The sequence below is a fragment of the Boleophthalmus pectinirostris genome, unplaced genomic scaffold (assembly GCF_026225935.1).
Source record: "Boleophthalmus pectinirostris isolate CB_2022bp ecotype Guang Dong unplaced genomic scaffold, ASM2622593v1 HiC_scaffold_16, whole genome shotgun sequence".
NCBI classification, from domain to species: domain Eukaryota; kingdom Metazoa; phylum Chordata; class Actinopteri; order Gobiiformes; family Gobiidae; genus Boleophthalmus; species Boleophthalmus pectinirostris.
This window is the reverse complement of record NW_026571095.1, coordinates 25,556,339-25,568,862: the sequence shown is the minus strand read 5'-3', so window position 1 is coordinate 25,568,862 and position 12,524 is coordinate 25,556,339. Positions and strand designations below refer to the sequence as shown.

General features: G+C 37.0%; 1 protein-coding gene across 1 annotated transcript in view; it reads right to left on the bottom strand.

Annotated features, from left to right (window-relative positions):
- Positions 1–12,524, bottom strand: part of LOC110153471 (collagen alpha-1(XI) chain-like) — a 214,237-nt gene that overhangs the window by 21,629 nt on the left and 180,084 nt on the right. The window contains 8 exon segments of the mRNA XM_020917373.2: positions 1,538–1,591; positions 2,357–2,410; positions 3,264–3,317; positions 5,659–5,766; positions 8,932–8,985; positions 9,531–9,584; positions 9,713–9,766; positions 11,874–11,927. Of these exon segments, the coding sequence (XP_020773032.2) occupies positions 1,538–1,591; positions 2,357–2,410; positions 3,264–3,317; positions 5,659–5,766; positions 8,932–8,985; positions 9,531–9,584; positions 9,713–9,766; positions 11,874–11,927 (486 nt within the window).

The window sequence follows — 12,524 nt, the reverse complement described above, 5'->3', positions numbered from 1 at the left end:
AGTGGCGATGTGCTTAGCTTCAGTGACACAGAGTTCATTAACAATTTTCGCCTACTTCAGCGCAGAATAGTGACGTTTGTGGCTTGTTGATAACGTGCAGGTCGAATGAATGCGCTTTGGCCGTTCAGACTGAAGTCGCATGTCAAAAGATCGGATATGTATCGGTTTCAGGACCACATATCCAAGTGGCCTGGGTCGCATTTGAAAAAATCGGATCTGTGTCGTTCAGACTATCATTAAAAGATCAGATACAGGTCACATAGAAGCCAAAAAATCTGATTTGGGTCACTTCAGGCTGCAGTCTGAACGCAGCCTAAGTGTAGTGGAAATTAGCTATCATAGAGCAATACTATCTGTTTAATTGGCATTTTAGCTCCATAGTAAAGAAGGCTCCGATGAATAACAGTGGTGATAGTAGATACAGTAATTGTAGTTGTAATAGTAGTAGTAGTAGCAGCAGTAGTAGTTGTAGTGTGAATAAAAGTAAGACTCACTGTATTGCACATATTTTAGGCACTGTCTAATTTAATTAAGAGTATAAAGTATAAAGACTGCAAGGTGGGAAAGTGCTAGTGCTTTGTTTGTGGTCACAAATATTCCCTCGTTCCAGGCTCAAATGAGGAACCTCATGTACAAATTTATGTGCAGGTTAAATGAATCAAGGAATGGAATAATACGTGCTTGACTGATATTAAGGAAAGTGACACCCAATATTAGAGCCAGCTATATGTATTTTAATTCTACCGGACCTTACATTACTGTAGTTTTTTTATGTATGTGTGTGTGTGTGCTGGTGGCTTCATATATGAATGTAGTGTATTGTGGGTGTGTGTCCTTCTGTGTACGGTCTGGACCCTGAGTCTGTAAATAAGGTTATATATGCATATATCATAAAATCTCGCAGGTTGATTGTGTAGTTCTACTAAGGCTGTATTTTATTTAATCTCATAAGTATTTTATCCGAGGTATATTTTTATTCTAGTTAAACATGTAGTTTTAATAAAAGCCTGGAAAGACAGTTGAGAATTGGGGTCTAGGTTTGGTGGTAGGAATATAAATATTAGAGGTAGTTTAAGAAGTATCAATAAAAGATAGCATAAGAAAGTGCCCTGCTACTTTATGTTAAGTAATGCTGTAATAAGTAGATCTAAATATATTCAGATAGTTGAGTAATGGTTAGATTTGTCACATTTCCAGTGCAGTTACAATGTGCTTCTACTACTTATATCTCACAAAATACACTTAAAATATATAATATACTGCACATATATGCACATGACTGGTCCTTCAAAACAAAAGAATCATGTTCAAAAAGTAAAAAAAGCAGTATTGTCAGTGTACATTAAAAACACTATTACTTGTAGTAGTAATAGTAGGAGGCATCTTTGACCATATCAAATATTAAATAGACTGAAAAATAGACTCTAGCCCTGTTGACTGACTCTTCAAAATAAAGTGATCATGCACTAAAAATGCGGTGTGAAATCATCTGCACTCTGCTCTCATAATGAAGTGTCTCTAGTGGAGCCGTACTCACCCGTTTGCCAGGAGGTCCCGGTACTCCAGCTTCACCAGATGGACCAGGAGGACCCTAAAAACAGGACAAAAGCCACTTAAATCTGTTTTATTCAAATGTGCAGAGCAGGGAATGGCAAAATGAAACATTATGAAGTTTGGAATTAACAAGATGGATACTGCGTCCATACACCACTTCAGAACTGGGACTTAAATAGAACTAAACCTGTATGTAAACCTGGACTAAATCAGGATCAGAGATGGGTAGTGCTCAGTTACATTTACTTGAGTAAGCTTTTAAATGAATTGCAGTTTTCAGAGCACTTGACGAGCAACAATAATATTTTCATTGAAGTAACAAGTACAAGTGACAAAAGCTTTATGTAGACAATGTGCAATGATTTGAAGATTTGTCATTCTTGCACCGCTCCTTCTCATTTTTATGTTTATACTTTGGAAATACCAGATTTTGTGCATTATTTATTTTATGTTTTGTCCTTCCAATGACATTAACTTCAAATTATAAATCAGAAGTTACGTCCCAGCAGTTATTTACTTGAGTAGTAGTTTCCCAAATGCTTTTAACTGTTACTCGAGTAATTTCTTGGAACACTACTTTGTACTTTTACATGAGAAATATTATTTTTAAGTCATGTTATTCTTACTTGAGTACAAGTTTTTACTCTACCGAGCTCTGATCAGAATTAAACAAGGACTAGAACAGGACAAAACTAAGATCACATCAGGACTAAAACTGACCAAATAATAAATAGCCTAAACTTGAAAGTGTACCTGTGTTAGACTAGGACTAAACCAGGACAAAATGTAAACCAAAACTTACAGGCTGACCAGCTTCTCCATCATCTCCCTTGTCACCGGGCAGACCATCAAGACCCTAAAAAACAAATTTGCAAGAGTATGAAGTGGACTGTTAAAATATACTGTTTATTTTTTTTTAAATCAACACATTTAGCATTGTATGACAGTGTTATAGTTTACTAAACACAATCTAGGTTGAACTTATTCTCCTATTGACCTTATTCCATCAGGCCCAATTTGGTTATTAAACTTTGCTTTTCTTTGTGGTGGCAACTTCCATTTAAGTGGGAATCCCATTTTCAGAATTTGTGAAAAGTTTTGCAGCTAAAATATGATATAAAATAAGCTGATTTGTGCAGAATGTTCAGTGCTCATGTGGACCAACAAGTCAACACTGCAGGAGTTCTCGGGGAGGTTTTAAAACAGTTTCATAAGCCATATAGAACTTATTTGCTGCCTCATGCAAAATAATACAATCCAAATGATGAAAGCAGCGCAAACGGCAACTTCGGGAATAAAGGGAATACTTCCAGCAAACGAATCAAAAATTCAAAAGCAAAGCAAATCTATAAAATGGACGTCAAATCTATTATTGTATTATGGTTTTAACAATAATTTATGGATTTCAAGTGATGGAAATTTTGAATGATTGCCATAACAAATGATAATATAAAACACTGTAATTTAAATAATAAAACCAAAATAAACTCAATATATTTAAATTCTACGGTTGAGTCTTTACTCCTGTTTGGTATCACGCATTATATAGGCCGTGTACTTGATATAATAATAGCTATTTAACATAAAGACGTACGAATAAATATTTAGCCTATGTAAATTCTCTTGACATTATAATCAAGTCATTACAAACAGAAGAAGGTGACAGTCGTTCACAGCTTGAGTTTCGGAGGGATGAGTGCAGCACTTACAGCAACGCCGGGCTCACCAGGGGGACCAGGGTCTCCAGGGAATCCAACTGGGCCCTGAGAAGAAGAGAGAGAGAGAGATCAAGAGAGAGGGAGAGAAGAGAGGAGGGAGAGAGAGGAAGAGACAGAGAGAGGGAAGGTAGAAGAAGGAAGATAGAGGAGATAGGGAACAAGGAGAGAAAAGAAGGAGACAGACGGAGGGAGGGACAAGGAGGATAGAGGGAAGAAGGAGAGAAGAGAGAGAGAAAGAGAGGGAGAGAGAGGGAGGGAGAAGAGAGAGAGAGAGGAGAGGAAGAGAGGAGAGAGAGAGAGAGGGAAGAGAGGGGAAAGAGAGAATAAAGACAGAGAGAGGAGAGCAAGAGAGAGGGAAGGAGAGAGTAGATGCAAAGAGAGGGAGAGAGAGAGAGACAAAGAGAAGGAGGGAACAGAGACAGAGAGAGAAAGAGAGGGAAGGAGAGAATAAAGACAGAGAGAGGGAAGGATAGAATAAAGACAGAGAGGGAGAGAGGGAAGGAAGGAGAGAATAGAGACAGAGAGCAGAGAGAGAATAGGAGAGAAAGAGAGAAAAGAAAGGGGGAGAAAAAGAAATAGAGAGAGAGAGAGGGAGAGAGAGGGGCAGAATAGAGATAGAGAGAGAGCGAGAGAGAGCGAGAGAGAGGGGGGGTAGAAAAGAACAGAGACAGAACAAGAGAGAAAAGAAAAGGGGAGAAAGAGAAACAGAGAATGAGACAGAAGGAAGGAGAAAATGAAGACAGAGAGAGAGGGAGGTAGCAGGAGAAAAAGAGAGATGGAAAATGAGAGGGACGGATGCAGTGAGAGAGCAGGGAAGAGATAGATGGACGGGGAGATATAGAGCGATAAGTAAATAGAAAGGGAGGGAAAAAGCGAAATGAGAGAAAGAGTAGGAGGGACAGAGAGAAGAGGAGAGTGGTTTAGTATCAACAGTGCCTCAGGAAGACATAAAGGATGATACAACACTGGAGATATTGCAGAGTAAAAAATCTCATAAAATTATCATGGAGAGTAGAATTACAATCTCCTGGCTCTAAAACGCATTGGTTTGTAGCAGTGGCATAGTAAAGAAGCAAAGGGAACTACATAGACCATAATCCTTTGCTCCATTTCACTACATCCCACATGACAAAATTAATCTTACCTATTGGAAACGACACAAACTGAGGTATTTTAGACATTGTTATTGTGCAGTGCATAGTCTAACTACAGCAGTGTACAGTAGTGCTATAGAGCAGTGGTCCCCAAACCCGTGGCCATTGGTCTTTTGGTACCGAACCGGACCACGGACCGTCCCTCCTCCTGTACGTCAAACCCGAACTAAACCAGAACTAAACCAGGTCTAACCCATGACTATTCCAGGTCTAAAAACAAGTCTAAAAGAGGATCTAAAACAGGTCTAAAACATGTATAAAACCAGGATTAAAACAGGTCTAAAACCAGGTCTAAAACAGGTCTAAAACCAGGATTAAAACAGGTCTAAAACAAGGTCTAAAACCAGAACTAAAACTGAACTAAAACAGGTCTAAAACCAGGACTAAAACAGGTCTAAAACAGGACTAAAACAGGTGTAAAACCAGGATTAAAACAGGTCTAAAACCAGGTCTAAAACAGGTCTAAAACCAGGATTAAAACAGGTCTAAAACAGGTCTAAAACCAGGACTAAAACAGGTCTAAAACAGGTCTAAAACCAGGATTAAAACAGGTCTAAAACAGGTCTAAAACCAGGACTAATACCAGGACTAAAACAGGTCTAACCCATGACTAATCCAGGTCTAAAAACAAGTCTAAAAGAGGATCTAAAACAGGTCTAAAACATGTCTAAAACCAGGATTAAAACAGGTCTAAAACCAGGTCTAAAACAGGTCTAAAACCAGGACTAAAACAGGTCTAAAACCAGGTCTAAAACCAGGACTAAAACTGAACTAAAACAGGTCTAAAACCAGGACTAAAACAGGTCTAAAACAGGTCTAAAACAGGTCTAAAACAGGTCTAAAACCAGGACTAAAACTGGACTAAAACAGGATTTAGCCTGGAATTACCCATGCCGCCGGACCACGCACCACGCCCCCTCCGGTCCGCGAAATATTGTCTGATATAAAACCGGTCCATGGAGCAAAAACGTTTGAGGACCACTGCTATAAAATGTATGTACAATGTATTTAAAGAAAGACGAAACATTAAAATACCCCAAAATATCAAATCTCTCACAAACTTCTCCTTTCTGTTGTTGTCCCGTGTAAAAATTTAAAAACTAAATGAAAAAAAAAAAAGATTCTTTCAATGAATACAAATTTTCGTTGACTAAGACACCATTGACTGATTAATCGACTCAACAACTAAAGAACTACAGCCCTAATTGGTTGTACTGTGTTGTTGGACGTACAGGGTTTCCTTTGGGGCCGTCGTCTCCAGGGGGTCCTCGTCCTCCTGCAGGTCCGGCCGCTCCAGGAGGGCCGGTCTCTCCCTTCTCTCCGATCTCTCCTTTAGAGCCCTGAGACAAACCACAGGAAGAGTACAGGATTATAAAGGGAAAACACATGAACACAGCATTTAACCTGGCTACAGTGTTGTTTCCTCGTCAAAAACACACCTGGAGTTGTGCATGTTTAATCTGAAATCGTTTTTTTCCAACTTGAAAGTTCAATATTTTGCACCTCTTGACAATATCTAGTTGTAACCCACAAATCCTCCTCCATATTTTTAATAAATTCCTGAATTCTGCACACTTACTTACTTGTTTTGTTTCATTCACACGTTTGGTTAATGCTGCATTATTAAACTGTTTCCCAAGCTCAAAACCTTATGATGTCATATAGTGGTAGCTTTCAAGTTAACCGCTACCTTTTATCTTTTCTTCTGCCAAAATTGACTCTCACTGAATAAATTTTAACATTTTCTCAGGGTTTATATAAGTTTTTATGAGTCCAAAGTTAATGTAATATTTTGGAAATGTTAATTAAGTAACAATGGACCAAAGTTCCTGTTTAACCCCAAAATCTAGAGTTATATTAACGTTTTGAGAGTGAATGGGTAACACTTTGTAGGGTTATCCTGATTTAGCTAAACAACACACAGAGGTGTTTTATTTTTACACTTTATTTTAGTTTATTTAAGATGAAATTATGTACAAAACTGGTTCAAACTGGTCTTCTCTCGCAGGAGTTTGAAGTGGTGCATGGGGGTGCCAAATTAACACTAAGGGAAGTTGAATTAACACTAGAGAATGTTGAATTAACACTAGAGAATGTTGAATTAACACTAGAGGACATTGAATTAACACTAGAGGAAGTTGAATTAACACTAGAGGAAGTTGAATTAACACTAGAGGAAGCTGAGTTGACACTAAATGAGAATGAATTAACACTAGAGGAAGATAAATTAACACTAGAAGACATTGAATTAACACTAGAGGAAGTTGAATTAACACTAAGGGTCGCTGAATTAACACTAGGGAACATTGAATTAACACTAAGGAGTTGAAGTTGAATTAATGGCAAAGAGGAAGTTGAATTAACACGAGAGGACATTGAATTAACACAATTGGAAGTTGAATTAACACTAGGGAACATTGAATTAACACTAGAGGAAGTTGAATTAACACTAAAGGAAGTTGAATTAATGCAAGAGGAAGTTGAATTAACACGAGAGGACATTGAATTAACACAATTGGAAGTTGAATTAACACTAGAGGACATTGAATTAACACTAGAGGACATTGAATTAACACTAGAGGAAGTTGAATTAACACTAAAGGAAGGTGAATTAATGCAAGAGGAAGTTGAATTAACACTAGAGGACATTGAATTAACACTAGAGGATGCTGAATTAAGTTCAACCATATCAACTCTGGTAAATAACCCCAACTCAAACCCCCATATAACTTTCAAATTGTTAAAATACACACAAAAACATGTTTTGTGGTAAAAACCACTCTGAAATATTTTACCCTGACATTTTAACCCTTCAGTGTTGCTGTGTAGTGAAGGTGTTAAAAACCCAGTGGAGCACTTCCTGCCAAAGTGGAGCAGATTTCGGTGTTAAATATGCAGAGTTTGTGTGTTAAACATGTGTGAATAAAACAAAACATAACTCAAGGTATTTTTAACAACATTCTAACATGTCTTAAATCTCACAAGAGTCAATTTTGAATAATGTAAGGCTTTTAAAACGTTTGAGAACTAAATACCTTTTACAAACATACTGATCATTACTATAGTTGACCAGCAGAGCACAAATGGAGTCCTGGATGCTCTTAGATTCAAAGCACTTTTAAGTCCACACTGGAGTTTGTCATTATAGTAAATAGTGCTATCACTGCTCCATCATCTGAGCTGTGCTGATGGTGGAAGCGGAGGAGCCGTGAGTCAGCAGGGGACATAATTAGACTGTGCATCGTAAGTCGGACCAATGGAGCAGAGAGCCTCTTTAGACCAACTTTAAAATGGACTACAGTGACAGACATAAAATCTATATTAAAACAACATCAGTGAATGAAATAAAACAAGAACTGATCAATGTAGGTTTTAGTTAATATTTTAAAGGACAAATATTATAAATTATATGTATCGTTCTTGGCCTTTAAACATGGTATTGCGTAATTTGCTTTGGAACATCATGATTTAGAAAAAAATAATAATTTCAGAGCACCAGTGTAGTTTGTCATGATTTATGGGCTTAAAAACTGCACATGGCTTCTATCTATGACGTCACAATCCTGGGAAAATTCGGACAGAGGGTTTGGTGAATCTCAGAGGCAAAATACTTTCTACAGAGGATTAGTGAAACAGCGTAGATGATGTGAAATACAACTCTAGGTATGTTTTTAATGAGGGGACACTATTCTAGCATCAAAAACTCAAAAGTCACAGGTTAAACACTCAACTATTGACTGATTACTTTGCGGCTCATGCCATCAACATTCCCTGGGGCCGTGAAGCTAACTAGAGGCTCTGCTCTGTCTGAAGCTGTGTTACTCAAGATAAACTTCAATCTGAGCTCTGAAGTATTTTAAGATTACAAGCTTTAGCCCACAGTTTTTCACTTAGTCACACCCACTCTTTTTGTTGAACACCTAAAGGGACCATGTACGCTTATATTGTTTACAGGCTCCTGAAATTTTGTATTTTTATTGAGTTTGCAGACTATTAAGAAAGGCTGTTTGCTAATTTGTGTGTTAATGTGAATTATCCCCCCAGCATGACATCACTGCAGTATCAATATAAACTGATCCTGCATTGTAGTAATATAAGAATAAATATGATTAAAATGCTTATGTTTAAATTTTTCTTGTAGATATGGGAAAACTATTAAATTAAAATGGAGGTATGAATAACTTGCCCTAAAACCTTGCATTGGTAGCATCATTATGACTAGTTTAGCTCAAATGAATACATATTAATGCATACATATTTAATCTGGGATATTTATGTCTCGTGGTTAAGTCGGATTGTACCAATAATCGTGTTATTGTGGAACATAGAAAGCACAGCTTCAGTGGCGTCATAACGATCAGATAATTAAAAGCCCCATTATAACTGCACATAGAAACATGAGGCACAGGCTGCAGGGGCACACTGTGTTCATTCATGTAACAGCTGATGCATACAAAATACTATTTACACTGTTTACACACAGAACAAAATGAACCAGTACTTACTCCAATACCGGGCTCTCCAGGGGAACCAGGGTTGCCAGATTCTCCTGTTTCTCCCTGTAGAATCACAATAGACATGTTAATATTGAATCTTAACAATGTGCAATTTACACAAGAAGAAACTGACTGCTGAGGCAAATCAAAAAGCTTAAAAATAGATTTTAAGATGACAATAATTTATAAAACATTACGTTGTATGTAATGTGCTTTATGTAATATTAATTTAAAGACAAAAATATTTATTTGTTATAATTTGTGAAAACATGTTTAAAGGTAACTGCATATGAAAAGAGGCAAAAGGTTTTACTAATACTGCATAAATACTTGAGTGTTTAGTACAGTACTTATAATCATGATTAAAATTAGATTGTTGTAGATATGGAAACTTCTAAACAATTGCATTAATAATTCAATAATTAATTTTAGACAAATACAAGAACACAAGCAGACCTGATATCTTTCTATTTGGTTTAACAGAGAAAATATGGAGTCAGATCAGTATAGTCACAACACTAGTGCAATATCTGTATTTTCAATTATTAGTTTTTATAATTAACACACTTACAAAAGCTCTTCCAGAAAAGTGCTAGACTAAAGTTTACCTTTTCTCCAACAGCTCCGGGTGAACCCACACCACCAGGAGGGCCTTGGGCTCCCTGTGAGGGAAACACAGTGAGTTTATGAGTGCTGCTGACAGCATAAAAATATGAATGCATTTGTTGAATTGTTGATTTGTTGAAGTCTGGAGGTGAAAGCTAAAAGACAAACTGATCATGTGACTTACAGTGGCGCCGCTGGGACCCTGAGGACCTCTGGGACCGGGGGGACCAGCTCGACCCTGTGCACAAATACAAGGTTCAGTCAAAACTAAGCAACAACTCAAATATAATCTCTTCATTTTCATCATTAAAAAACAAACAAAAAACAATGAGGAAAATATTGAATCACATTATGCTATTATGTAGGGAATAGCAACATTATCAACAATTTCTGGAGGTAAATTGTATTTTCCTTAACTTAATCCTCACACATTGGCTCATTGCATTTCAATTTCACTGCTTACAAATAGTGACAGAAAATACACTCTCATTAACTAAAAGCAATCCTCAAAATTTCAATGTATATTTTGGACTTTATATAAAGAGATAAGATGGCGAACATACTTTAGAGCATAGTCAAGAACCGACGTGCTGAATGAAAAGCTCAGAGGTTTTATTACTGCAGATTTAGGATGCAATATCACCATAATCCAGCACTGGGAGAAGTGTGGGCTAAGGACTAGATTAAGTGTTTTCTACAAGTTTGAGGGATTCATTTTTCATTCCTGAATAAAACGACAGTCTGACTTTAAAATAATTTGTCAGCTCTTGCACATGTTTGTTAAAATTTTCTCATCAATCCAGTATTTATAACATGATACTTGAATTAAACTATAACATACTTAGATCATGATTTTACATTTGTTCATTGTAAACCACAATATTGATCTAAAACGGATTCATAATAGAAACAGATCCATCAAATTTGGAAAGGACTTGCAAACATCATATTGAAATGCCATTGCAAGTTACTGATTTGAAAACTATGAAGCAAAAAAGAAAAAAAAAACAACACAACACGTAAATACTGATTGATCTTTTTGGACATCTTGACAGGAGAGGACATGACTGACAGTTAATTAAGTTTGTTAAGTTTGTTTGCCGAGTGTTTTTTATGTAGTTTTGTGTTTGTGATGAGTTTGGAGAGAGGGGTGAGTTATGGCTGTTTATTAGGGATGTAACGATATCCAAATCTCTCGATACGATATTATCATGATATGCATCTCATGATACGACATTTATTGCGAAATTTTGAAGAGGCTAATATAACTGTAGATAAGACACTTTTTTGTTTTTAAAATACCTTGACAAGATTTTGGTGTGAATTACTTACTGTCATAACTGTCATAATCCCAAGAATTCAAGTAAAAAACATGTTTCTTCATTTTGTCTGTGCTGACATGAATCATGGGATATGTAGTTCCCAATGTTTATAAGCTGTTACTACTATAAAACGATGCATTTAAGCAAAGAAACTTGTAATCTGATATATTGTGATGCTCCTTGATATTAGACTTTTGATGAAATGATATCATGATATTATGGTTATTGTTACATCCCCATGGTTTCTTCTTTTTTTTGTCAATTTTTTTTTCGTTAGGTATACAGTCGTCCTTCGCTATAACGCGGTTTACCTTTCGCGGCCTTACTGTTTCACGGATTATTATTATTAGTGCAGTTTTGCATGCTTTTTTTTTTTTTTTTTTAAAGGGGTATGAATGCACATTGTGCTCCTCCCCCTGCCTCCTGATTGGCTAAGGGACAGTAAACTCAATTACTCTCCTCCGTACCATGTCTCCTGTACAGTACAAAATGCGTTCATCTTGACAAATTTATATAATGTTTGATCGTTAGCAATGTGATACTGAAGTTTTCTTCCTGACAAAACCCAAAATGTCGACGAAACGTTCTGCACCGACAAAGGCTCCTGCGGTCGCACCCAAAAGCCAGAGGAAGATGCTTTAACCATTGCACAAAAAGTTCTGGACATGCTGAAGGAAGATACAAGTTACGCAGCTGTTAGCGCCATTATGGAATAAATTAATCTTTGGTTCGTTACATAAAAGAGGAAAATAACAAAGGGATGACAGCAGCAATAAGTTTTAAGAAGGATGCAAAAAGGAGCTGTCCTGTCTGAGAAAAGTGTATAAAGTGTGTGGTGAGGGGTTTTACAGCCTTAAAACAGATAAAAATTGTAAAATATAAAGCTGACTACTTCGCAGATTTCACCTGTTGCGGGTTATTTTTAGAACGTAACCCCCACGATAAACGGGGATCATTGTAATTAAAAAAATATTTATATATACTCAAACTAACCCCAACTTTCCCAACGTAATCCGTACTCACCATTGACCCGACATCTCCGTTCTCTCCCTTCTCACCAGGAGGACCCGGCAAACCCTGTGCACAGAAAGAAAAAAAAGAAAGCCCACATTTAAACCCAACAGACCACAGAATTGTAAAAATAAGATCAAAAAATACATTTCTGCTTCTCATTAACACCGCTTATGGATGATGTTTGTTGAACATTGAGCTTTGGTGCGCATTAATAACCCCAACAGCTCTGAAAGTAAACACACAATTAGTCAACAAGGACACCTTTTGTAATTAAAGGCTATGGGAGGCTTGACTATAATCAGCCTGGTTAAATTACATAGTGTGGGCCCCATCCATCTGCGTCTGTGTGTGAAAGTGGGAACAACACTCACATATTACACTATTTGGAGGTTCAATCATGCCTGACGAAAATACTATTCAGTGCAACTTTTACCTGGCTGGGAAATTACACCCAAATGCCTATTGTATGGGTGAAATTACACATATGATTTGTTATGTTTGCGCGATGCTAACGGTGTTTCAATCATAATATGGGCGGAAAGCAGCGGTAATGATAAGTCACTGTAAACTCGTATGACACTTGTATTTGTCAATGTGAAGGCATACATGCACCTTTGGATTGGTTAGGTGATTTAATGCGGCGCGGTAATAGCTCGGAAA